Source organism: Dendrobates tinctorius, unplaced genomic scaffold (genome assembly GCF_039654945.1).
Source record: "Dendrobates tinctorius isolate UK_male_01 unplaced genomic scaffold, ASM3965494v1 ptg000029l, whole genome shotgun sequence".
Classification (NCBI taxonomy): domain Eukaryota; kingdom Metazoa; phylum Chordata; class Amphibia; order Anura; family Dendrobatidae; genus Dendrobates; species Dendrobates tinctorius.
Genome location: NW_027361697.1, coordinates 4,371,195 through 4,399,024, shown reverse-complemented (window position 1 = coordinate 4,399,024; position 27,830 = coordinate 4,371,195). Strand labels below are relative to the sequence as shown.

Below are 27,830 nucleotides of genomic sequence, written 5' to 3'. Positions count from 1 at the left end.
AATTAGACTTGTTTAATTGGGTATGAAAGATTGTGACTGATAACAAGGTGTGTAAAATCTGGAGAACTCCACTAGTTTTCAGAAAGTTTTGCTTCTACTTTATTGAACAGCAGGAGGTGATAACATGATTGTTTGCAGATTGCTATAGTCCATACATGAATAGTGTTGGTTGCCGCTTCACACGCCAGTCGTTCACTGCACGAAAGCAGATGGAAAGATGCCCACTCTGTTGTGACATTCTCCTTCCCACCATTCTGGTGACACTGAAAAAAGAGCATTAGTGTAAAAAGTACCAAGAAATGTATCATTACCCACAAAGATCCCCATCAAGCGAATCTTCCCGCGAGTCTTTAGATGTCCTCATGATTTTTCCTGGTCTAAATCTGCAAAGCTAGTCATGTTTTAGAGCAGAAAATTGTCCTCAGAACTTAGGATTATACATATCCGTCAAAGAGAGCGAAACCTAAAGTAAATGTTCTTCATCAGGATGCCTATGTACGAGGGGCGATCCAAAAGTAATGATCGGTTTTTTCTATTGCACACAGAAATTAAAATAAAATGTTTTCTTCTCTCTTGGGTACCCACTAGTCCAGGAAAAAAAAATCACTTAAATAGGCCACGATTCCCGGGAGCTACATTCATTTGAATATGAACTGCCAAGGAGTGAACATCAAAATGGAAAAAAAATGAGCTCAGAGCTGTCAAATACCTCTGCTTGAAAAAAATGTCTACCAAAGACATACACAGCGACTTGGTGGAAACATTGGGGGACTCTTCTCCTCCATATTCCACAGTTGCACGCTGGGCCAAGGAATTTAAGCTGGGAAGAACATCGACTGAAGATGAACATCGCGAAGGACGCCCATCCACGTCCCTCAACGAAGAAAACGTGAAAAAAGTTGAAGTTGTGTTGGCAGATCGAAGAGTGACTATCAGGCATGTAGCTGAGGTCACAGGGATCTCATATGGCAGTATTCAAAGAATCCTTGCAAAAGAATTGCATATGAGAAAGGTCTCTGCGCGTTGGGTGCCAAAAATGTTAACCGACGAGCAAAAGCGGAAACGAGTTGACATTTCAATAGCAAATCTCGAAAAGTTCCAAGCAGACAAGGAGAATTTTTTGTCACGTTTTTTGACCATGAATGAAACCTGGATCCACCACTTTGATCCTGAAACTAAACAACAATCGATGACATGGAAACGAACCGACGCCGAAGAAATTCAAAGTGTCAAGCTCAGCAGGGAAGGTTATAGCGTCCGTTTTTTGGGACGGTGAAGGAATTATTATAGTGGACTATTTGGAGAAGGGAGCCACTATTACGGGCTCCTACTACGCAGAACAAATAAGAAGATTGCGGGAGGCTATCAAGGAGAAAAGGCGCAGCAAACTGCGGGCTGGAGTGCTGTTTCACCAAGATAACGCACCGGCTCACAAAGCTGCAGTTGCCATGGCTACCATTCAAGAAGCGGGCTTTGAACTGGTGGAACACCCCCCCTATTCGCCAGATCTAGCCCTCAGTGACTTCTTTCTCTTTCCTCGGCTCAAGGAACACCTCCGGGGCAAGAAATTTGACGACAATAGCGACGTGATAACCGCTGTTGGGGAGTTTTTTGAGGGTCAAGATCAAGAATTTTTTTCGAAGGGAATTCTAAGTTTAGAAAAGAGATGGACTAAATGTATAGACTTGTTAGGAGACTATGTAGAAAAATAAATTTATTTTTTTTTACTATATTCATTGTGTTTATTATTGATTATCATTACTTTTGGATCGCCCCTCGTATAAGCATTGGGACCCCAAAGACTTTTCTAAAGTTTTAAAGAAGTCAATTGCAGCACTAGGCACCATCAGTGCGTATGTCCGAATCCTATTTTTCAGAGCTTCGGACATAAAATCCCGCCGTAGCCTAAAACGCAATGTGAACTTAGCTTTTAAGCTTTTATATTTTCTTTTATTGAGCTGCTCTCAGCTGATTTATGTTTGATGTGATAATTCGGTAATAAATCGGCTGGGAGGCGCTCCGTAAAAGACGGATAACAGAGTTACAAACTCTCCGCGACCACAAGATCAATGACAGATTTTACGAAAACTCAGATTGCATCCAGAAATAGACAGCGAAACACAGACTGTACCTTTATTGAGAACCTTGATGATATCTCCTTTCTTAAAGGGCAGGTCTTCTGGCTGTGAAGCCTCATAATTAAATATTGCTGTTACAGTAACCTCTGATTTAGCTTCTGATTTTGGGGGCTTTACACCTTCTATTTTTTCAAAAGATTGTTCCATCTACAAATAGTAAATGTGAAAGATTGTGGTCTTATTCCAATATTACCTAAAGTTTCAGACAGACACGAGTTCAAGAGCATTCGCCACAGCTGAATATAATGAATATAATTTCCTCAGTTGTTGCGATACGCCTGAGGCAGGCTGGATGCAGCGGAAACGCGAAGTGTTGTTTTTTTTAATTGAAAGTTTTTGTTTTATCTGCACTCATTGGATCAATTTGCCCCTTCCCATTTCAACAGGCGCACATTCCATCTGTGTTTTTTTTGTTTTTGTTTTTTATTTTTTTTTATTCACACCATGCTCTGCTGGAACTCCCTATGGAGGATTTTTCCAGAGTATACCAGCTTGGCCTCACCCTCTGGAATCCACTATAATGTATTTGGAGATGTGCCTATTGCACAACTTCACCAGGTGAGAATATTTTCTACAATTGGTTTTATATTGTTAACTTACTACGCTGAGAGAGTGCTCCTCTTTCTCCACCAACTAAAATCCATATGTTTGGTAAAGTCTCATAGACTGTAAATTGCCATTCATCATTTTAGAGTGAGTAGGTCACTTTTCATCAGCATTCTGCCAGAACTATATGTGCTGGAGCTTTCTTTCCATTTAATAATCTAGCTCTCATCTTGTGTCTTACCTGTACATCTGTACACTTCAGTTTCAGGCAGTTGTCTGTGATCTGTTCCCATGCTCTTTTCACGTTGTCCTTGTTTAGCTGGACTTCTTTGTCTCCATCTATAAAGCTGAAGAGATTACAGGTAATGACACGCTTCAATGGATTCTTATTAGAAACTAGATGGTGGCCTGATTCTATTGCATCAGGTATTCTAGAATCTCTGCTAAAATAAAAAAAATAGTGATATACTCACCTTCCGACGGCCCCCAGACTCTGTCCCTCCTCTCACCACGCTCTCGGCATCTTCCGGTCCCAGTAATGTTTGTGCGAAACACTGCTGATGACGTCGCGCTCTCGCAAGAGTGACGTCATCTCCGGCCCTTCTCGCTAATCATTACTGGGAGCGGAAGATGCCAGGAGCGTGGTGAGAGGCGGGACAGAGTTCGGGGGCCGTCGGAAGGTGAGTATGTAACTATTTTTTATTTTAACAGACTCTAAACTACCCGATGCATAGAATCGGGACACCATCTAGTGTATTATACTCCTGTTACACCCGGAGCTGCTGTCTCTGTTCTGCTTTTACCTAATGTATTGTAGCCCAGTTACACCCAGAGCTGCAGTCACCGTTCTGAAATTACCTAATGTATTGTACGCAAGTTACACCCAGAGCTGCACTGTTTTGCTCTTAATGTATTGTACGCAAGTTACACCCAGAGCTGCAGTCACCGTTCTGCTCTTACCTAATGTCCTCCTGTTACACCCAGAGCTGCATTCACTGTTCTACTGTTACCTAATGTAGTGTACTCCAGTTACACCCAGATCTGCAGTCACTGTTCTGCTGTTACCTAATGCATTGGACTCCAGTTACATCCAGAGCTGCTGTCACTGTTCTGCTGTTATCTAATGTATTGTACTCCAGTTACTCCCAGAGCTGCAGTCACTGTTCTGCTTTTACCTACTGTATTGTAGTCCAGTTACACCCAGGGCTGCAGTCACCGTTCTGCTCTTACCTAATGTATTATACTCCTGTTACAGCCACAGCTGCAGTCACTGTTCAGATCTTACCAAATGTATTGTACTCTAGTTACACCCAGAGCTGCAGCCACTGTTCTGCTCTTACCTAATGTACTCCTGTTACACCCAGAGCTGTAGTCACTGTTCTGCTGTTACCTAATGTAGTGTACTCCAGTTACACCCAGATCTACAGTCACTGTTCTGCTGTTACCTAATGTACTTCAGTTACACCCAGAGCTGCAGTCACCGTGCTGCTCCTGCCTAATGTCCTCCTGTTACACCCAGAGCTGCATTCACTGTTCTACTGTTACTTAATGTACTCCAGTTACACCCAGAGCTGCAGTCACTGTTCTGCTGTTACCTAATGTACTCCAGTTACACCCAGAGCTGCTGTCATTGTTCTGCTGTTATCTAATATATTGTACTCCAGTTTCTCCCAGAGCTGCAGTCACTGTTCTGCTTTTACCTAATGTATTGTAGTCCAGTTACACCCAGAGCTGCAGTCACCATTCTGCTCTTACCTAATGTATTAGACTCCTGTTACAGCCAGAGCTGCAGTCACCGTTCTGCTCTTACCTAATGAATTGTACTCCAGTTACACCCAGAGCTGCAGTCACTTTTCTGCTGTTACCTAATGTATTGTACGCAAGTTACACCCAGAGCTGCAATTACTGTTCTGCTGTTACCTAATGTATTGTACTCCAGAATATGTACAGGACTGTGCCTGTGTAATGAGCGACGCAGCAGTGATGCCTTTAACAGCTGTAATGTGCCTGTACAATAAGCAATGCAGCCGTGTTGCCACGACGACTAAGCAACTGTCGCCTAACTGCCGCGACAAATCAGCAAGGCAGGATTTCCAAGACAGACAGACTTAGACAATTATATAGTAGATGAGTGAATCTTTTGAAACTCGTAAACGTAGTCAAATTTTTCACTAATATTCAATTTGCTGAAAATTGCAAGTACTGCAAAGCTTCAAGTTGCCCTGAAAAGAGTGTAACACTCTGACGTCTCCTATGACTGTACTGAACACTTTTCAAGTTTATCGCAAACACCTCAACATATATGTTTCTGGGTAAATGAATGGTAGCTGTTTTTCACAGCTGTGCTGTCACACACTATCTGTATTGTTTGTTCCGTGCTTTATGGCTTTCTCTCCGTATCTCCATTGCTGAGATGTAAGCGCTGATGTCCTTTTAGGCACCACTCCATCATCGTGGAGTGGTGCCACTAATCTAAATTCCTTGCCCTCAGTCTTATAATTACCAGCCGCTGTCTTTATCTGTTCTTGGCGCTGCTCCGGTCTATCTCCAGCAGTTTGTAACCTACCAGATTGCTCCAGTGCTTGTGGAGTGATCCAGAAGTCACTACTCAATGTGAGTCTATGAGAGCCAAAACGAGGATCCCATAGACTTCCATTGAGAGTTTGTGACAGTTACCTCTGACTTCTGGTCAGTCAGAAGTTAAGGTCACAAAATGGAGCTGTGAAAACTGGAAGAGCTGAAGATGGTGGCCAGGGAACTTAGTTTATTAGCACGACTCCAGTGCTGAAATAAAAAAAAAAAAAATTGTAGTGGTGCTTTTACCATCTAGATTCACCCCAAAATTACAAATGTGCCGCTGTATTCCCTGCCTCTGCTTTTATACAGGCTATGATAGTCCCCTCTGATTGTCTGCACTATACCATGTGATGTAAAAAGTGCAAGACATGGGGGAGCATGAAGTCATACAAGCCCTATCTGGCTCATACAATCTTTTGCTGTGTATAGAATGAAGGTGAGCATTTTTGGGCAAAGGGAACACAAGCGGTGATATAGTGACTAAGTTATGAGCGCTCAAGACATATGTGGTGCAAAGGCGGAATCCCGCAGAAGAGCGATGAAAATGTAACAACTCATTGTGTATGGAGTCAATGCCTCCATTAGCGACACTGCTTGGTCTGCCCAATATTAGGTTTTAATGTTATGGCTAATCTCTGTATATCCAGAGTCTACTGATGAGAGATAATCCAAAAATAAAAGACCCGCACTTACTGAAGTGTGATGTTGCAGGGAGCCAGCTTCAGCTTACCGCTGATCAATATCAACAGGTCGTCGTATGAAAGTTTCTGGGAGACTTGTATGGCGACCGTGTACTTGTAATAAACTTTCACAACGTACGATGTGGAGGACTCCTGCAGAGAAGAAACGCGTTGGCTTGCTTGACTACATCAGATAGGACATTGGTGGATCGAGGGGCATTTTTATTTTTTTCTTGTAGAGTAATGCTTTAAATATGTGACTAATAGTGATTAAAATGAATTGTAGGACCCTGGTCAAGTGGTCCGAGTCCCTGCAACCCTCCTCCTCCTCCTGCCTGCCAGAATCCCCGGCACGATGTAATTGCTGCGGCACACGGATAGACGTTATGTCAAGCCTACTATTCAGAGTGGCGATGGCAGCAGATAGATCAGAACCTTGCGAAGCTCCTCCCGGCAACCATGGACTACCGAGATGGCTACTGAACCTGGGCGCTGTGAATCTTTCACATTTTCTTTCTCTTCGGCTTCTTTTACACTTACCGGGTTTTTTGCGGGCTGTACCGCCGCAATTTTCACGGTCTGCCGCAATACCGGACCGTAAAAAAAATTGCAGATAGCGGTTTTTCGGGTTTCCAATACTATGGAAGAAGTATTGGAAAAAATAAAAAACGGCATTCCGCAAAACCGGAAGTGACTATGCACCACAAAAACAACTTCTGCTGTTTTTGCGGCCCCATTGATTTTCAAAGGGAACCGTGTCCGTAAGCCGTGAAAAAAATCAAGCAGGCTTGCTCTTTTTTTACGGCCGCAAATACGCCACACGGCGCTCCGACTAATTTTTGCGGACCGATTTTGTGACCCCCATAGAAATCTATTGGGGCCGCAAAAAAACATGGTAAATGTAAAAGAACCCTTACCCTAACATTTGTCATTTATCACTAATAAAAGGGGATAAAAATCCTTTACACTAATCATAGATTCAGCAGTAAAAGTTAATTCGACCATCAGATGATCGTTAAAGGGTTATTCCCATCATCATAAATGGGTATTGTTGGATAGCGCTTGTCAATACAGGCAATCTCCTGCATATTAAAATATTCTTGAGAATATTAACGCATCTTATTTCCTTTATTTACATTTCGTTGCCTTGGAGACCGACCACTATTGCTAAACGGCAAAATATGTGCAGCGCTTACAAACTCTTTTCTCAGAGATTACTAGCGCCATTTTGAAGCCGGCCGGGATCTCTAGAGCGCGCAGTTACCTCCTAATCCTGGCCAGTTTCTGCGCTGGGCTTACAAGCTAGAGCGCAGTGGTGGGCTGTCTCCTAGGCAACGGGCTGTAAACAAAAGTGTTAAATTGCTGGGCATTTACTGCATCTTTATAACGCTTTGATTTCTTACAATCCGTTCATTTTAAACACGCGTGACCTTCTGTGACACATACCATAGAGCGAGCGGGTGGTTTTTCTTTTGTGATGGGTCTATCTGGTTTGTCTAGAGGGAAATAAAAAGAAAAATTCTGACATGATCATATGGCAAAAGCTACATGACAGTAATCTCACAGTCAGTATATTGATTTAATATAGAAAATTGACTGAAAAAAAAAAAAACTTTAATCCATTGTTTGTAATGCAACAGTGAGTAACCGTTGGGAGTCCCTATGATTTTGTGAGCATGGTCTCCATATGCCACATACAAATTCCATGCTTGGCCATCCACAGGGCGCTTATAGATGCTGACGTGTACAAATTCCGATATGCTGAGAGCTGTAACCGCAAAACTCGAGGGACCGAACCTTGCACATTTGCAGGGGCAGCAGAAGTGGGAGGCGCGGGGATGTCCTGGTCTGGGGTTGTAACTTTGGTCACTGCTTCACCTTCGTTTGCTTCTGTTCCCTGAAAACAATAATAATGTTTACATATATATTACATTGCAATACATTTGATGACAAATGCAGTTACATAGTACTTTACCCCAAAATAACATGAACCTAAAGAAAAAAAAATAACTCCCAAGTGTCAGCCACTAGGCGACTCCCTTCTGTCTGACTTGCTGCCCACTGCCTCTTGTTGAGTCTAATCCTCTATCAGCAGAGACACAGAGAGAAATTACAGGAAGTGGCAGGTGGTCTTTGCCTCTCTGCTCCTGCTCTCCTGTCTGTCAAGCTGCATACTGGCATAACACAGAGTTTAGCTTTTTTACTTTCGGGCAGGCAACACAATGGAAGACACAATGTATGCTGGGAAGTGAGGGAAAGGAAGTTCCAGTACCAATAGTGTAGAATGCTGACACAGAGAAAGTGAACTTCAAAACGGTTGGATGGCAAGCTGCAGAGCATGAGAATCGAAATCCGTTCTAGGTCAACAAAAGCAGCTTCAACCTATCAATGTGATAGGTAAACAATGTCCTACCAATGTGTAAGGTAAACAATGCCCTACCAATGTGTAAGGTAAACAATGCCCTACCACTTCAACTTTTCCCACTGTTTTTACATTTGCTATCTTTTCATGAACTCAACCTTAGTTCACAGCTGCGCTTCATAGATGGATCCAGCTTTTTTGTTCACACTAGTCACTATTTTATCAGACGTAAAAACATGTTTTCTTTTTTTCCTTCCCCCGAAGTAACTTGGATCAAATTGCCCATTTTATTCCAAAGATGTTTTATGCTTTCACGTATGTCTTGCATTGGTTGCTTAAAATCTTGTATTATTTATGCTTGGAAGGTGGAAAGAAAGCTGAAATTTGGGATACTGAAAACCACAGCAAAGCAACGTGTGAACATAACCTAATGGTCTTGGCTTGCTAGAGATTCATTTCATTGCTAAAGGAAACCATGATCTATAGGGAATGTCCACCTCTGTTCACTATCTGCTGTCTTGAGATCCCCAGAAAATGTCAGCATTTAAATTTTTTTTTTTTTTTTAATGATTTGCAGTCAACTCCTGATAGTAGCTAGGATAAACATTTGGTATTTCTGACAGCAAGCTTGTTGACAGTTTCCTATAATATTTAGTAGAACTTTAAACACAGATCAGGACCAGATCCCCACATATTGTGTTCATCCCACCTACCAACCAAATATATATCATTATGTCTGTGGGAAGCACGGTATATGACTTACTTGGGTTTGTGACTGGAAACGCAACTCCACAGGCTCCAGATAATTGCACGGTACAATCCCTTTCTATATACACATACAAGAAAGAATAAAGATAATTTCAGAAAGGAATAAATGTGATGTAATAAATAATAATCTGTCATTCAATATGTACCGATAGCTGATTCCACAATTATAACTAATACGAGGCCCATGGCAAAACTGTCTGATGTGATAATGGCTCATTTAGACATTTTTTTTGGACACCATGTTGAACAGTATAATAAAATACTGCAGAGTATAAAGGGGTATGTAACTTCTACTGTGGTGGCAGAGGGAAGGGACTTTTCACCCGCTTCCCCTTTCCTTAACATGACATTGTCATTTTGGCTACCTATAATCACCACTAGATGGTGCTCAATGCATGCAGATTTATAACTGTACAAATCCCTAGGCAGGGAGCTCCCCTTAGTGGTTACCGCATGCGGGGAGAATTATATTATTTATCAAGGTACATCCATATTACTCAGTTAACTATCAAATTAGAGCTGTAGACCTCAAATCATAATAGTGAAAAATAACTGTAATAAAAATGGTGTAGATCTCAGTGCGTGTTTCGCCTGGTTTGAGTGTCCCAACTGGCTTCCTTTCAATATCCTTTTTTTTTTTTTTTTTGCACACTGTTGTATTTCAATGAAGACTTTTTTTGCATCCAGTTGGCTAAAAAAAAACCTCTGAGCAGGTTATATGTGTTCACTGGGACAATTTTAATAAGGTGTACATACAATGAATGTACTGGCTAAATGCAGTGTGAACACAAACCTAACTTCATCTCCATTGTGAAATCACAAAAGGAAACTCTTTCCCTCGTGTCGTCATAACCTACGGTTAGTTGTAACACGCTTCATACAGTGTTACTTCTGTGATTACATTTCCTCTTTTAAGTACAAGGTCACAGATCAGTCATACTGTGGTGAACATTTCCTTATCTCCCCTTAGTCTTATCTGTCGCTCATGGTTTTACCCACAATAATACATCACAATTTAGCCCGAATCACAGAGATTAGTGTTCATATCTGTGGATACTATTGATATGGTCTCTTTTTTTTTTTTTTTTTTTTGCAAATACTTGCATTCCAGAACTTTTTTTTTTTCCTTTACCTCTTTGTTGTGCAGTTCCTCTGATATTCCTATTGTAAATGTATTGACAGCTGGGCGTTACCAGCTGGGGGTGTGTCCCTGCACAATCTGACATTGTCCAATCAGTGTTGCCAGTGTCAGACACACCCATCCATAGGGGACTGTCAATTTATTAATGTATATTCAGGAGGAATAACAGAGGAACGGGATCTTGAGAAGTTATTTAAAAAAAGGATCCAGATGTATTTAATAAAACAGACACATCACCAGCGCTGGCAAGTCCTCTTTAAAAAAAAAAAAAAAAATCTTATTTACTGCAATGTATACAAATCCCCATACATAGAAATTCCTATTAAAATATTATTTCTAATGACATATGCTTCCCGTCAAAGCAATTACTCTGGCTGTGGAAAAAGTCAGAAGACTAATTATGATAATTGCTTTTCACCTGCCAAATGAGATTGCCCCCTCCTATCCCTGGTGCATACCCCCTCATTAAATTCCTCTGTCCCAGATTGGTGATGCTGCAGCGCAGCCGGACAATGCTTCAATTTGGACAGAATCAGATATTTTTTCCCCCTATTGGTATAGATATTGGTCTCATCTGGGTGTGGATGACAGACCTATCACGCATCTGTATGACGTATCATTGGATACATTTTGACAGTGACAGATGGCTCCGTCATGGGACATCCAATTTCCTGATACATTTTGTTCTGCAGATGGCTAGATGTAACCAAAATACAAATGAAGAGAATGAGAAAAGAATGTAACTGCTCATACTGTGCTGTATCCAGCCCAAAATATCAGCACAAAATACAGTGAATTGCCTTGAAAGAATCACCAGCACAATAAATGTTAATTTATTATGTTTGTCAAGATACCCCTTTCGCTTAAATCTACATTTCATAACCTTCCCCTGCTTGTCCATATCCAATTCCTCAGTATAATTGCATCTTGAACCTTTAAACTCATCAAAAAGTATATTGGTTTTTCCATTTTGTTTGTGTAATTCTATTAAAAAAAACTACAATAACCTATTTGATTTAAAGTTTTAGTTTTCAGTATTGCAGGTTTTTGTTTTTTTTTTTACACATAAGGAAAAGATCCAATTATTTGATATGTTTATCTGAGATGATGTTTGTAAATTGAAGAACCCAACTCGTTTTGGTTAGGATGGGTAATAAATTAACATTAGGCTTCCATTATCCTATTCCATATTAGAACAGATTGTCAATTAAGTCCTCAATATACAATTAATAAATAATAATGGTATTGGCCCAAAGGCTTTTAGAGTAAATAGTGTCTACTTGAAATTCTATGCAAAGTTTGGGGCAAATCTAATCCCTATAGCGGTCCCCCTGGTTTGTATATATATTTGATCTTCAAATGAATATACATCAGGCCAAAAGCACAAGCTCCTATCACAGACATTTGTGCGGATGACCTGGCCTCCCACATTATAGAGAAAATAGATAATATCCATCAGGAAATCCGTTCCCAACCACCAAGTGCTGTGACTCCCATTCCTCCCTGCATTTCCTGTGGCTCACTTTCCACATTTGATCCCATCACAGAAGAAGTCTCCAGACTCCTCTGTTCTTCTCGTCCGACTACATGCACTACCGACCCCATTCCCTCACATCTCCTCCATTCTCTCCAGTCGTCAAAACTCACCTAACTACAATCTTTAATCTCTCACTCTCCTCGGGCACTTTCCCATCCTCCTTCAAATACTCTATTGCTACTCTATTACTAAAGAAACCTGCTCTCGACCCATCCTGCACAAGCAACTACAGACCTGTCTTCAATCTCCCCTTCATCTCTAAACTTTTGGAGCACGTAGTCTACTCCCACCTTACCCGTTACCTCTCCACTCACTCCCTTCTAGACCCGTCACAGTCCTGCTTTCGCCCCCTACATTCGACTGAAACTGCACTCATCAAAGTTACCAATGACCTTCTGACAGCAAAATGTAATGGTGACCACTCTCTTCTCGTTCTTCTCGACCTTTCTGCAGCTTTCGACACTGACCACTGTCTCCTACTCTCTAGGCTCCAGTTACTAGGCACTAAGGACTCCGCTCTCTCCTGGTTCTCTTCCTATCTTTCTGACCGCTCCTTCAGTGTTTTGTTCGCTGGCTCCGCATCACTTCCTCTTCCTCTCGCTGTCGGGGTAACTCAGGGTTCAGTCCTTGGCCCCCTTCTCTCTCTACACAGCCCCAATTGGACAGACCATCAGCAGATTTGGCTTTCGGTACCATCTTTATGCTGATGACACACAACTATACACATCATCCCCAGACATTACCCCCGCGGTACTACAGAACACAAGTGACTGTCCGCAGTCTCCAACATCATATCTGCTCTCTATCTGAAACTTAACCTCTCAAAAACTGAACTTCTTCAGCTCCCGCCGTCTACTATCCTCCCTAAAACTGACATATTCCTCTTCGTGGGTGGCACCATAATAACACCCCGGCAGCAGGTGCGCTGTCTGGGAGTTATGTTTGACACCATTCTCTCCTTCACATCCCATATACAATCTCTTGCTGCTTACACCTAAAGAACATCTCTAGAATCTGCCCTTTTCTCACCATGGAAACAACAAAAAACCTCACAGTAGCATTGATCCACTCCCTCCTGCATTACTGCAACGCTCTATTAATTGGCTTCCCCGTTACTCGACTATCCCCTCTCCAGTCCATACTTAATGCAGCAGCCAGGGTCATCCATCTGGCTAATCAGTACTTGGACGAGTCCGCTCTTTGCCAGTCCTTACATTGGCTGCCCATTCATTATAGGATCCAATTCAAAGTACTTGTTCTCACCCACAAAGCTCTCCACAGTGCTCCCCCCTACATCTCATCCCTCATTTCTGTCTATCGGCCTAACCGACCGCTGCGCTCTTCAAATGACTTTCGACTAACCTCTGCACTAATCCGTACCTCCCACTTCCGACTCCAAGACTTCTCCCGCGCTGCGCCAATCCTCTGGAATGCTCTACCCCAAGAAATTAGGACTATCCACAATTTGCATAGTTTTAGGCGCTCCCTCAAAACGCATTTGTGCAGAGCAGCCTATCACATTCACTAAGCAAAGTCATTCTATGTGTAAGTGTGCATGTGTAGCCCATTCACTACCCCCATCTATCTCCCACACCCTCAAGATGGCTGGACCATTATTGTAAATACACACCTGTACTTTGTATCTCCCCCACCTCATTGTAGATTGTAAGCTCTCACGAGCAGGGTCGTCTTATTTTGCTTTAATTATTGTATTGTTAACGTTGTTACTTATGACTTGTGTTTTGAGACTATTAAACTGTAAAGCGCTGCGGAATGTGTCGGCGCTATATAAAGATTATTATATCAGAGTTCTATATCCTGATCCTGGTCTCAACTGTCTTCTAAATTTGATTCTGCCTTGACCTTAGGATGTCACAGAACTTCTAGTTCTACTCAACTGACACTGACCATTGGGCTCCATTTACCTCAATCCAGTCAATCAATTGTGGCCACAAGGGCCTATTGAAATCCATTAGAGTCTACAAGATGCCTGCAGTATATGGATATAGTTACGATTTTATGCATTTATATGCGTGCAGATATACATCAGAAGGGAACTGGTGTAGCCACACACAGTATGTGCAGAAATATGTGCTCCCCAAAATCCCAGAATGGAGCTTTTATAAAAACTAACTTGCTAAAATTAGTTATCACCTTTAATAACGTTCCTTATAATTACAAATGGCAATATTTTTTTGGGACCTATGAAAATGTTGTTCTTCACTATAAAATGCATCCATTACAGGCAGACAAAGCCCTGGCGGTGCCACTTATGTTAATAACGATTGGTTTGTTCCTCAGCAGGAATTGACGTTTGACAAAGATCATTTAGAAAAAGCTGCAGGCAATACAGGTATGAGCGATGTCCATGGTACGGAGGTGATAACTTCAAGGTGGAGTTGGCATTTTTGTCAACTGAACTGCAATCATCGGTCGCAACCCATTGGGGGCCAAGTAAAATGTCATACATAGAAGCACAGAATTAATCTTGGTAATTTAAGTAAAAAGCTGTGCAGGTTTTACCCATTTCCTTTTTTGCCACCCAAAAAATCCCTGCCACAGTTGCCCCATTAATGCTTTCATTACAGATGCAGCTTAGAGTGTCTACCACATGAAACAAGATATATACTAGCCATAGATTCAGGCATAGAGCCCACCACCATAATTACCTTTCCATTGAACAAAACAGTTGCCCAATTATCATTCCCCTTCTTGAGCACAAACACAATATTTCCTGGCATGACCTCCAATTCTTCTAAAGTCTCAGGAGTAAACTGAAATAACACACGGTGAGGTTGTCCTTGAAGGGTCCTGTAAAGACATCCCAAAATAATTTTATTCCATGCAGGGGCAAAAATAGAAATCATGGACCCCCATGGCTCAAATCTATATTTGAATCATATACCATAGAAGAAAAGCAGGACAAAGGCACAGCTGTATGACCTCGGGTTAATGAAGCTGCACACACTTCAGGGAATACGGGTGCCACTTCCAAGGAAAATAGTCTGTATATCCATAGAGAAGAAAGCGGATAGGCACAATCCGTCCCGTGCAAAAAATATCCTTTATTGTGGTATCATAGCAGGCAGATAAAATGATGGAGCAAATACAGACGACGATCGTTTCGCGCTTTCTTCTCTATGGTCATATCTATATTTGGTAGACCCCACCACCTAGTAGTCAAAGTCGCAGCACAGAGGTGAGTGATGCGAAGACATACTTCATAACTTTTGAAGAGAGTGGGAGGGACATTTATTGTGACGTGCATGAAAACATAGGTTCCCTTCAGAAAGTCCTTAGTGTTTTCACCCATAACAATATGCTTTTCATGGTCCCCATGCAGTATGAACCATCAAAAAAATGCAATAAAAGAACAGAATGATAATTCCAGAATAAATTACCCCCCAGGGTATTATGCCCCCACATTGCCCCTAACAAAGTATAATGCACCCGCTGTGCCCCCAACACAGAACAATGCCCCTACAGATCCCTCCAACACAATATATTCACAGTGACCCCAACAAAGTATGATGTCCTACAGTAACCCCCACACAGCATGATGCCACCACAGTGCCCTCAACAAAATATGCACCCTAATACAGTATGATTTCACCACAGTGCCCCTGATTGTGGGATATCAGATGTGAATCTATACTGACCCTCAGGCTAGAGGTCCCTGGCTATCCCTGTCCCAGGATTACCCCTGAAGGTGGAGATGCCGGGGCTGCTTTCCTTCCTATACTCCTAAGTAGCACTAGTCTGTACAGTGTAGGAGGAAAAACATAAGACCGACAGAGCAGAAACGGAAGATCAATCACACAACCCTCTCTCAGGGAAATACACAGAGGAATATAAAGTTTACAGCCCGAAAGACAACAAAGTAATCTAAAGATAAGTAGGGGAAAAGGAAAGGGTTAACCAAACACCACTCACAACACCTTTAGAAATAACGACTAATGATTAGGACATGTCCAACTCTATAGACCAGGACACAGAACTATTGCTGGCATTACCTGAGCAGAGGAGCCAGCTCAAATATGGAAAGTGGACTGGTGACCGCATGCAATTAGCAGGTCCAGCAAATATTTAACTCCTTCTATCCTGCCCAGGAACTGCAGCTCTAGAAGTCTGCACCCGAGTCACTCTGACCATAGCTGTCTATGGAGTCACATGGAGGAGTGTCTGAATCTGTGGAATCCACAGACCCTGACGCCGCCATGAATGTTGGAGTTGTTTGAGAAAATCTCCTTGTGACAGCCCCTAACAAAAAGTACTCACCTAGCCTTGTTCCCCCAATGTACTGCTCTGCTTTGGTCTGTGCTGTGTGTAGACCTAGGCTCAGTGCATGAGGCGTAATCTGTTGACATCATTGCGCCTGCTGAGCTGACACTCAGACACTTCGACTAAATGGGGGAGCAGAGAGCTGCCAGCACTCTGTTCCACCAATGTTTTCAACTTAACCTTAATTCCAAGGGTACAGATGACATAATTGAGATACCGAGTAAGGGTGGAGGGGGGACGGTGCATGAGCCCCAAAACAGCCACATGGTCTCCCAATGACTCCATATCTTATACGTGGAAAAAGTATTGTTATGGAGTCAAGTTTTCAGCTTTTTAAAAGGAAGAAATAGTTACAGACCGTAAAAAAAAAAAAAAGTTCACATTTTAAATATTTTTGTATTCTAATTATCCTGTAGAGTCCCCACCATTCAGATAAAAATTTACTTTTTTTCTGTTTCACTTACCTCAGTACCTCAGGGGTTTTTGGATGAGCTGGAGGGTTGTTGGCCTATCAAAGGGAATAAAAGGAAAAAACAATCTAAAATCAAAATGTGTACAGTATATAAAGCCAACTATATAAACCTGTCTCTTGAGGATATACTTCATCTCATACTGCTTTACACTTTAGAGCCGATCTTTTATATCATTTTATGATGATCTGATTACAGTTTCACAGGGCAAATGTCTAGTTGTTGCTTTTTACCTTATTTAGCACAAGAAACATCGTTATCCTTCTTAATAGTCCTAATAGATTTGCTTCATCAAATTACCCATTTACAAGTCATTGAGCGCAAATTTGTAGAAAAGTGCTCATTAATTCCTATTCAATCCAGGATAAGGCCCGGTAGGCTTGCCCTCTGTTTGTTTTCCTGTTCTCTGTGCTTAGAGCGTAGAATGGAGGGAATACTAAAAGTTTACTTGTCTTCAAGTGGGAATTAAGCCTGAAATTTTCATAAGGCTACTTTTAAACTCACGGGGTTTTTTTGCGGCCCGTTTTTGCAGCCGTATCGCCGCAATTTTTACGGTCTGCTGCAATAACGGACCGCAAAAAACTTGCGGATCGCCGTTTTTCATGTTTCCAATACTATGGAAATAGTATTGGAAAAAGAAACCCGGGTTCCGCAAAACCGGGAGTCACGGTGCACCGCAAAAACAACTTCCTTTTGTTTTTGTGGCCCCATTGATTTCCAATGGGGGCCGTGTCCACACGCTGTGAAAAAGATCGAGCAGGCTCTATCTTTTTTCACTGCCGCAAATACGGCCCTCACGGGCACACGGCACACCGTGGGATTTTTGTGGCCCCATAGAAATCTATTGGGGCCGCAAAAACACGGTAAGTGTAAAAGCAGCCTAAGCCGACTGTACGTAAAAACTGATAACAGCAGCCCATCAGCGGATCTTCTCTATCACAATACAAATACTATGTCGCTTTTAACCATACTGCAAAACGGTGTCATTTTTGTTAAAATAATATTTTGACTTTGATTTCTATTTTGGTTGTGACCAATAAGATCCAGCTCCACAACAAGCCCTTGGTGCTCTAGACCTGTCATCTACAACTATTGGTAAATCTACAATACCCAGTATGGGGAAGTTTAGACACAACTGGACACCAACAAGTTGGAGACTGCTTCCGGCACCCATTTTATCTCTACAAAATATTACGTAAACCAGTGCATGTGGGGTCATTTATTGAGCAGCTAAACCAGATCCTGTTATATATTTCAGATTTATAATGATATTAGTTAGATCTACTTTTTATGGCATTTTGCTATCTGTATTGGTTATTCCTATATTTAGATGATGTATTAGAGGATCAGATGTATGAGAAAAGTATAAATTAGGCTGGAAAATTCTTTACCTGAGGTTGCAGTGGTGCAAATCCAGAGAAACTGTCTTTGTCAACGACAGAGGCCACAACCTGCCGAACAATATCATTCCTCGTTAGTTACTGTTAGAATGGTCACCAGTTCTTCTATCCTTACACTCCTCCTTGTAAACTATCAGCTAAGTATAAAAAAAAGTGATCTTTTATTAGGGTCGAGTTTATCTTGTTGGGATGCCCAGATTGTGTTATTTCTTGGCATAACGAAATATTATCTTTCTGAGATATTGCTACTATCCAAGACTATCCTGTATATACAGGTGCAAAACTTAATGGAATTCTGTCTGGATACGGCTTGCACTCGCATCTGGGATAGTCTATGGGGCCATTCATATGTTGGAAATTTTTCGCAGGCAGAAATCGGAGACATGTCCTATTTTGATTGAAATTGGAAATGCCAGGTTTAACCAAGAAACTCTCCAACCAGACCTTCATTTCTTTAAATGATATATTTCTTCTCTGCTATGAGTAAGCTGAATATTAAAAGAAAGTATAAAAAAAAAAAAAAGATACATAACATGTACAAAAGTATTAATACGTGCCTCTTAATCATTGAAATAAAAAGGTTTTTTTATCCAGTCTCATTGCCCCAGGCACATAAAATCTAGCCCCCTGCCACGCAATTTGCCTTTACTAACATTTGTGAGAAGACGGCTCATTGTAAAGAACTCACAAATACTAGTGTAGTCCGTGTCGGACCGGGTTGGCAAAGGCTAACCAGTGACATTAATTCTCGGGGCCACACTGTTCAGCTACGTGCAAAATTAACCTGACCCTAGTACACAAAATTACATTTTCTTTTATGTAATTAATTTTGTTGAACGAATGATTAGATCTTTTTCTGAAAATTGTAAATCAAAGTGTTACAGCACTACTCATTGGCACTCCTTATGAGGGGCGGCCTACCGGAGGATTCTCCTCTTCTCCTGTGGGCCAGTCCACAGTGCTGAGATGCAGAGTGGAGAAACATTGTCAACGCTTTGCCGTCGGAATAACTGCAGAGTCCAAAACTACGGTCACTACAATCAGCACAAAAACACTGTGTACTGGGAGATTCATGGTATGGGTTTATATGGCCAAGCACCTAGATGCAAGCCTTGCATCACCAAGCACAAGGCGAAGCGTCGGATGAAGTGGTGTAAAGCCGCAACCGCAGGACTCTGGAGCAGAGGAAATATGTTTTGTGGAGTGACGGATCATACTTCTCTAGCTGATAGATGTGTTTGGTGAATGGCAGAAGAACATTACGTTCTGTATTGTGCTTTTTGTAATAAAATTAATTCTCTTGTGTTACACAGTGGAGTTTCCGGAACATACCGTTGCTTTTCCCAAGTAGTCTTTCTTCTCCAGTTGCTCCACGAGTCTCTCATTAGGTTGAAATAACCTCCCTTTTGGCATCACTGAAACAGGAAAGTCCTTTTGTTTCTTTAAAAAAAAAAAAAAAGATGTGGAATCAGAATGGTTGATGGTAAGCCGTAATTCTCATTGTTACAATGTAAGGAAGGAGCGCCGTCTCCGCATGAAACACAATGACTTCAAAACTGAAAACGCAATTGAGCGACGTCATCATATAATCTTATAAGATCACGTTTGCTGCGGAGGATCTTGTTCCGGAAAGTTTTCCTCTCCTTTGTTAAGAACATTTGATAGTGAGATAATTAGCAGGACGCTGAAAGAGCTGGAGGTAAAAATAGCTGTCAGCCCACAGATGGGAATTGTGCGCAGCGACTAAACCATTGGGTGCCGCCATCTGAAAGCAAAGCGCACGTTACAGAACACTTCAGGGGTAATACATGTTCTTTTCACGATCTATGGAACATTCTTCAGCATTTCCCGGAATATTAATTTGTTAATTAAAAAATAAATAAAATACAAGGATTGGAGAGAAAGAAGGACAGCGGCAATTATCTAATCTATGTTCTGTTGTTTGTATTCAGCATTAATAAATGTTATGCTGTGAGTGACGTCACTAGATCTACACTAATATATTAAGTCATTGCATAAATATCAGTTCAAATTTTATTAACACAATTGCTACTTTTAGAAATGGGTTCATTCTAATAACAGGACAGATAATGGAGCCCTTGAAGTTAGAGGGGGCAGCCCTGATTGCTCCTATACATGCAAAGGGAATTTGTCACCAAATTTTGTTACCCAATTTGAAAGCAGTATGATGGCAGGGGCAGAGACCCTGATTCCAGTTATGTGTCACTTACTGGGCTGCTTGCTGTATCAACAATAAAATCACAGTTTGATCAGCAGGAGATTATCACTAGATGTCTAGTAAACCTGCCGCCATGTAATCCAATCCTGCCCCCACTACCGATTGGCAGCTTCTGCCTATGTACAGTGTAGACAGAGAGCTGCCAATCAGTAGTTTGAGCAGGGATATAATACAGAGAGCAGCATTCAGAGAACTGGGAGATCTGCAGCAGATAAAGCTGTGATGTTATCAAAACTGCAGCAAGCAGCCCAGTAAGTGATACATCAATGGAATCAGGGTCTCTGTCCCTACATCATGTTGCTCTCAGATGGAATAATCGAAACTTGGTGACAGATTCCCTTTAAAGGGAGTTTGTCAGCCCACAAAACAATAATTAAACTAAAAAGGCGGTCAAATAGGGAACTTAGCCAGGGGTTGCAATCGCATCCAGTAAGTGGATCTCAGGGGCAGTGCAGTGAGTGGCTGCAGCAGAGATGATAGCGCCTGTGCTCACTCCTGCCATTACACTGTGTTCACGTGCTTGAAATTTCTTTTCAGGTGCCATTCGCTCTAACCAAGCGATCACTGTTAATCAACATTCAGGAAGCCGCAACGGCATGGCAATTGGCTGCGCCAACGGTGCACCGGTCGCCCTATTTTGCATAGCGCACCATCACTTTTTTACGCAAATCAAAAGCAATGTATATGACACCAAAGGTTTCATTTTTATGGAGGCCAAATCCGCTATTTGACCATGTGGTCAGGTTAAATAGTGTTTCTGGGGTAACAGACGCCCCTTTAACTATTATGTGCAGTTCTCTCTTCAATGGAGAAATTGCACTGCTTGCAACAATGGAGTTAGTGAATTAACTCAGGACTCGTGAAATTGTTGGAGGGGGAATTGTTGACCCACCTGTCCTAGATGGCAAACCGAGCATATAATGAAGCATCCAGATGTGGACCCCCCCGGTTTTCTATATTTGCCACTGGTGCCGAGATAGAGCAGAGTTTTGATAATCTCCATGACTTTTCTGGTTCCCAATTTGCAGACTAGGGACTGCAGTAATCGGCGATTCTCTACCGGCCTTATATGATCTGAATTGAATGGTTCGGATCTTCGGATTTACAGATAGCACTTAAGTGGATATTTGTGTATCATGGTCACATACGCCATTTCCAAACCTATTAAAATACCACATTGTGGTCTTACGTAGTCTTGTGAAATAATTACTAAACATAGATTGCTTTATCATCCTGACTTCCGTCCGTGGTTTTCAGACATGTCATTATCTTATAGGGTGGAATTGTCATTGCACAGAAAAACATGTTGTTTTTTTCTATACTGGACACCGGAGCGGTCTCAGAAGAAGGTTGGGGCTGCAGTTGCCTATAAATTAAAGAGGCTTTGTGATCAAAATTAGAAATAGGAGTAAAAAATTTTTGACCACTTAGCTAAAACATCTTCTAAATATTACAGTGCACAGCAGACTATGGAATGAGTTAACAGTGAACCCATCAGTGAGCTCATCTATCCGCAGGGTTTGAAACTATTATCTCTCCTCTTCTGAGTAACTTCTAAGATTTATGATTACGAAACTTTTTTGCAAAAATTATTTTTAGTGAAAGGATGGATAAGATTAAAAAGGGAGTGCAGAATTAGCCATCATACAAGGGGTCTTGGGTTTTAGGGGCACAAGTCACCTGTGGCACAAAAGTAGATGCCTGTTATGATTAATGGTGTAGGTAGGCTTATATAGACTATGAAATTACTCTATATGTCAGCCATATATTAAATTTATGTCTAAATAAGTTAAAAAACATGCGTACAAAGAAATATCACTTGAGCAGACAAACGGTCCAAGTGCGGTCCTAGAAAACATCAAATTGCCCTTGGACCAATGTTAATCTATGGGGCCGTGAACATGTCCGAGTTTTTCCTTGGACAAAGTGTGTCCAAGGGAAAAAAAATCGCAGCATGCCCGAGTTTGATCTGATATTTGGATCGCGCTCTGCCATGCAATCAATGAGTCCGTGAAAAACATCGGACTGCACTCGAATGATACCTGAGTGCAGTCTCATTTCCAGTGACTGACACAATGAAGACGAGGGAGAAAAAAATGTCTCCATCTTCTGCTCATCTGAGGATAAGGGAATACACGCTGGTGTGACCCCGGCCTTAAAGTCAGAATTGTGCAAAGTTTCTAGAATAAGTCCCAGGCTCACCAAGATTTCTTGCATTGCCTTCTCTATCCTGGTGCCATGCCGCGGTTCTGCTTTCTGACTGAGGGCAAGGATAATGCTTTTTTCAGCTTTTTCCCAATTCTCCATTTTTGCATTTGCCAGTGCGATATTATGCAGGATCTGAAAGAAAAAAATGAAAAACTGCTTAAAAATATCAGTGATAACAACAGATGTTAAAAATGGCGACGGCGCCTGTCTTTGTGCCCTCTCCATGGCAGAGGGAGGCAATCATTTTGGGAATGCTCACATGCCCTAGATATACTGCAGAAATCCATCCACATTCTGCAAATGTGGATTAAGCCCTCTTAGGCCTCTTTCACACATCAGTTTTTCGCCGTCAGGCGCGATCCGGCTTTTTTTTGTAAAACCGGATCCGGCGAAATGCAATGCCGGATCCAGTTTTTCCCTATTGACTTGCATTAGCGCCGGATAGCATTGCGTTTCATCCGTTTTTTGCCGGATCCGGCTACTTGTCTCGTTCCGGCGTCTGGATAAAACGGCTACTGTAACGTTTTTTGTCTCCGGCGAAAAAGCCGGAAGCGCCGGATCCGACGCTTCTGGCTTTTTGCCACAATGAAAGTCTATGGGCGCCGGAATGCGCCGGATCCAGAAAAAGACGGATCCAGCCACCGGATCCGTTTTTTTAAGGCTGTGCATGCTCAGATCCAATTGGCCAGCCCCCAGGAAACAGCTATAACCTGCTAGACGGATCCGGCAGAAAAACGGATCCGATTCTACAGTTCTCCAAAATTTATGCCGGATCCGTTTTTTCTAAAAATAGCCGGATCCTGCCTGACGGCAAAAAACTGATGTGTGAAAGTAGCCTTAGGATGAAATGCGTAGGAAATTGCTCCCCTCCATACGCCTCTTTTATGCCACTTTTCTGTTGGCGTGGTTCATCCAGATTGATCCCTATGGATCTTAATTGTGACTATTTGTGTATCGCGCTTTATGCTTTTCTCACCTCACAACTGTAGAGTTTAAATGTCAGACCCAGGATCTTGTAGTCGATGAGTTGGTTGCCCCTCAGTTCTGTAAAGCAGCGAGACCAGTCGTCCAGTGCTTGGCTATACCTGCACATAAATACATTGCCATTTGTTAGTACAGACCTTGGCCGTCATGTAATGCTACATTTTCCTTGTAGTAGAGCGGAATATTTAGGGTCTGTGAATGACAGATGTCTTTATATTTCCTATGTGAGTTTGTGAGTGCAATGTATGTGTGATGTGTGTTGTGTCCCACAACACTGGTCAAAAGTTTGAACAACTGCTAAGGCTAGTTTCACACTAGCGCTTTTGAGCGCAGCGAAGGCCTGCGCATGGCCGCTGCTAAACCCCGCCCCCTGCCGCGCCTCCGCCGGTAGCTCCGCCTACCGGCGCATGACGCTGCATGCGTCCTGCGTCCCCTATCTTTATCACTGGGGGCACAGGCCGTGCGCAGTATGCGTTTGGCGGCGCATGCGTCCTTTTAACGGTGCGCCGACCTGCGCCAAACGCAACCTGCTGCAGTTTGGTTGCGCTCGGCGCACCGTCAAAAAGGCGCATGCGCCGCCAAGCGCATACTGCGCACGGCCTGCGCCCCCAGTGATAAAGATAGGGGACGCAGGACACATGCAGCGTCATGCGCCGGTAGGCGGAGCTACCGGCGGATTCGCGGCAGGGGGCGGGGCTTAGCGGCGGCCGTGCGCAGGCCTTCGCTGCGCTCAAAAGCGCTAATGTGAAACTAGCCTAATTCATTGGTTTTCCTCGTTCTTGTTGGAATGTGCACATTGTAGATTCAGACTGAAGGCAGCAATACTACGAAGGAACACACATGGAAACAAGGAGTGAAGAAACACGGGTGAAACCAACCAGAATATGCGTTAAAGCTTAGATTCGTCAAAGAACCCTTCTTTTTATTCTGATGACAGCTTTTTACACCCCCTTGGCATTTTCTCAAGCAGCTTCATCAGGTCATCACTTGGAATGACTTCCAATTAAATGGTATGCCTCGTCAAGAGTTCATTTGTGGAATCACCAGCCTTTATAAAGTGTGTGGAACCAGCAGGTGTGTTTTGCAGAGGCAGTGTTGGTGCACAGCTACATGCAGTACTGAGCCATATTACACAACTGTTCTTAGCCAAAATATAGCAGAAATCACTCAACTAAGCAAAGAGAAGCAACAGTCCATCATTACCTTAATACACTAAAGTCAGTCAATCTGGAAAATTGCTAGAACTTTGAAGGTATCCTATAACGTAGTCATAGAAACCATCAATCCCTATGGTTAAACTGATTCTTATGATATAGTCTCCATGAAAGAAAGTCCAAGAATTACCTCTGCTGCAGAGGATAAGTTCATCAGAGTTACCAGCCTCCAAAAATGCAAATTGACATCACCTCAAATAACAACTCTCATAACTGATGTATAGACATCAAGTAGCAGACTCATCTCAACATTAACTGTCCAGAGAACACTGTGAAAAGCTGTTTTTATTGTAAAATTGCTACAAAGAGGATACTACTGAGGACCGCAAATGAGTAGAGACCTGTTTGTGTCAAGCACCAGAAGGGCTGGCCATTAGATCAGTGGAAATCTGTACTGTGGTTCGAGGAGTCAAAATGTGAGATTGTTGTGCCATGTCTTTTTGAAATGCAGATAGGTGAGAAGATGGTTTCTACAGGTGAGGTGCCCACTGTAAATTATAGGGAGGTGTCATAGTGTGGCAGTGCCTGGTGAATTTTTCCTAAATTCCAGGCACACTTACCCAGCATGGCCACCACCGCATTCTGCAATGTCACACCATACCAACTGGTCTTGTGGGACCATCAATTGTGTTGCATCAGCACAATGATCCAAAACACACCTCTAGGCTATCTAAGGGCTACGTGACCAAGAAGGAGAGGAATGGAGTACAGCATCAGATGACATGGCCTCCATAATCACCTAACCACAACCCAAATGGGATGCTTTAGGTTGAGTTGGATGCAGAATGAAGTCAAAGCAGCCAACAAGTGCTCAGCGCCTCTAGAGAATCATTCAAGACTGTTGGAAAACCATTCCAGGTAATGGCCTGATGAAGGTGCGTGAGAGAACGTAAAGGGGGTGTAAAACTGTCATTAGAGTAAAAGGGGGGATAGTTTGTGGAATCTAAGGTTTATCACATATTCTGGTTTGTTCACTCGTGTTTCTTCACTCCTTATTTCCATATGTGTTCCTTCGTGGTTTTTGCTGTCTTCACTCTGAATTTACAATGTGCACATTTCAATAAGAAAAGGAAAAGAATTGTATGAACAAGTGTGTCCAAACATTTGACCGGTACTGTATGTGTGCAGCATGTAGTTAGTGAAAGATGTGAGTGCCACGTCCCCTAAATGACACATACACAGAATAGGAGAGCCACGCGCCAATACTGTATGTCCACCTTGTGTATCCTGTACGATATCAAATTCATGGTGTCTCTTACTTGCCCTTCTTGAAGAAGACTGAGCCACGTTGAAAATACCCCACAGCCAAGTGCGCGTCTTTCTCTATGGTGCTTGTAAAGGCCTGCAAGACAGCCACATAAACGGAAAAAGTCAATGTGAATGAATCATATTAATACTAGCTGATATTTTACTGGTAGTCTATAAATCTACAATAAGTTTATAAATATACAATAATGGGGCAGATTCACTAAGAAAAACCATTAGACGTCCTTTTACGGTCAATTTCGGGTCCCTGTCTGTTATGCAGGCTCAAGGGCTGAGCCCGCATCATTGCCGGCAGATGATGGCTGCCTTACGCAGTCATAATCCTCCTCTAACAGCAGCGAGCGGCGTTGAGCTCTGCCTGCTGCTGACTATTTAAATGCTATCAGTTTCAGGCAGTAGCATTTACAAGGTCGCGTTTCACCCTCTCGCCTCACAATGCGATCGTGGGGTACCGATGGGTTGCTATGGCAGGTGGAGGTCTACTGAGGACCCTCATGCTCCCAATAAGGTGTTCCGCTGAAGTATAGTCTTTGGCCGGGCTTCATAGGAGACCATAATTTTTGCTATCGACTACAATCATGTAAAGAAAAAAAATCCTACAAAATGCATACAAAAAAGTTTGTAAAAATGGATATAAAAAAAAAAAAAAAAAGGAATAAAGGTTCAAATCACCCTCCCCTTTTTCTCACATTAAGAATAATGGAATTAAAAAAATAAAAATAAAAAAATAAACACAAGTGTTGTTGTTGTGTCCGTAAAAGTCTGAACTATTAAAATTAAAAATTAATTAACTCAATTCATAAACATAAAATAAAAAAGTCTACACTCCAGAATTGTGTTTTGAGAAAATGCAATAGGAAGTGGTCAAAATGTCGCATCTACCCCAATATAAACATCATCTTGCCATGCAAAATAACAACCTCTCACATAGCTCCATTGACTAAAAAAAGTGGGGACACAAGCGAAAACGTTTTTTGTTTTTTTTTGTTAATTTCCAAGCTTGCTTTCACCACTTAAATAATAATAAAAAACTATGCAAGTTTTGTATTGCTGAAATCGTACTGATCTGCAGAATATTTCGACCAGGTCATTTTGAGAGCACAAAAACAACCACTTCATCCCCCAAAAATTCATCCCCAGAATTGCGTTTTGTTTATCTGGGCAATTTTGCTGAACTTTGAATTTTTTTCCCGCTATGTCAATGGGAAAATAAGAAAAAGTTATGGCTCTTGGAGGAAGAAGGAGAAAAAAAACGAGAAGGGAAAAAAAAAATGGAAAATCACCTGGTCGAGAAGGCGTTAACAAATGTTTTATAAATTAAGTCGCCAAAAATAAGTAAATTAGGACATTGCTTTCAGTTCGATTTACCTGTTCGGCCCCATGTAAATCCCCTAATACCAGGTGACAGCAGCCGATATTGAAGCAGATCTTGGATCGAGGGTCTGCGATGGATGTGAAAAGTGTCAGGGCGTTACTCCAGTCACCCTTGTCCGCAGCAGCCACCCCATCACTCCAAAGGCGCATAATCTCAACCAGGGCCATCACTGAGCTCTAGGACGTTCTCCTTCCTTCGCTGATCCTTCCGTCACTAAGTTGTAGGACAAGTGACAGCACCCGGATAGCACCCGCACTGTTCATATGTGATGGTGGCACAAGAGGAAGCAGCGGGACGCTGCACAACACATTCTGAAACTGACGTTTTGTACAATACGTAACGACTTCCCCATTTACTGACCTTCCTCCATCTCCACAGACTGGTGGAGAACAAGTGTTTAGAGCCCATGTACCTGGTCCCCAGGAAATAACTTGATGACCTTGCCCAACAGAGTTTCCCCCAAAAATCCATACACATGTGCTGCTTTAACAACCCCACGTTACTGACTTTCAACCATGGACTGCCACAAATTTGCTGCATTTACACATGCAGCAGTGTGGCCCTGTGTCACTGGCCAGGAGGACATGACCAGAAGTTGTTTAGTATGGCAACAAAGGGTCAGAATTAAGGAAAAATGTAAGGAT

The 27,830-nt window shown here is 42.2% G+C and overlaps 1 protein-coding gene across 1 annotated transcript; it reads right to left on the bottom strand.

Moving 5' to 3' along the window:
- Window positions 1–75: 75 nt before the first annotated feature.
- On the bottom strand, window positions 76–27,695 carry NCF2 (neutrophil cytosolic factor 2). The gene is made up of 15 exons (XM_073571329.1): window positions 27,180–27,695; window positions 25,805–25,887; window positions 23,324–23,432; window positions 22,342–22,479; window positions 19,233–19,340; window positions 17,892–17,951; window positions 16,495–16,538; window positions 14,419–14,560; window positions 9,067–9,129; window positions 7,739–7,838; window positions 7,388–7,437; window positions 5,955–6,094; window positions 2,926–3,031; window positions 2,132–2,285; window positions 76–263 (listed from the first exon to the last, which is right to left on the bottom strand). Exons 1-15 carry the CDS (start codon window positions 27,351–27,353, stop codon window positions 193–195), a joined length of 1,542 nt encoding a protein of 513 aa, XP_073427430.1. The 5' UTR covers window positions 27,354–27,695; the 3' UTR covers window positions 76–192.
- Between the last annotated feature and the right edge of the window lie 135 nt (window positions 27,696–27,830).

What these genes read in the sequence shown, in the direction of transcription:
- NCF2 (XM_073571329.1), bottom strand. Translation starts at nt 27,353, where the DNA reads ATGGCCCTGGTTGAGATTATGCGCCTTTGGAGTGATGGGGTGGCTGCT. An exon ending in ATTTACATGGGGCCGAACAG is followed by an intron (nt 25,888 to 27,179) that starts GTAAATCGAACT and finishes GCTGTCTTGCAG; the next exon opens with GCCTTTACAAGCACCATAGA. An exon ending in GTCTTCTTCAAGAAGGGCAA is followed by an intron (nt 23,433 to 25,804) that starts GTAAGAGACACC and finishes ATTTATGTGCAG; the next exon opens with GTATAGCCAAGCACTGGACG.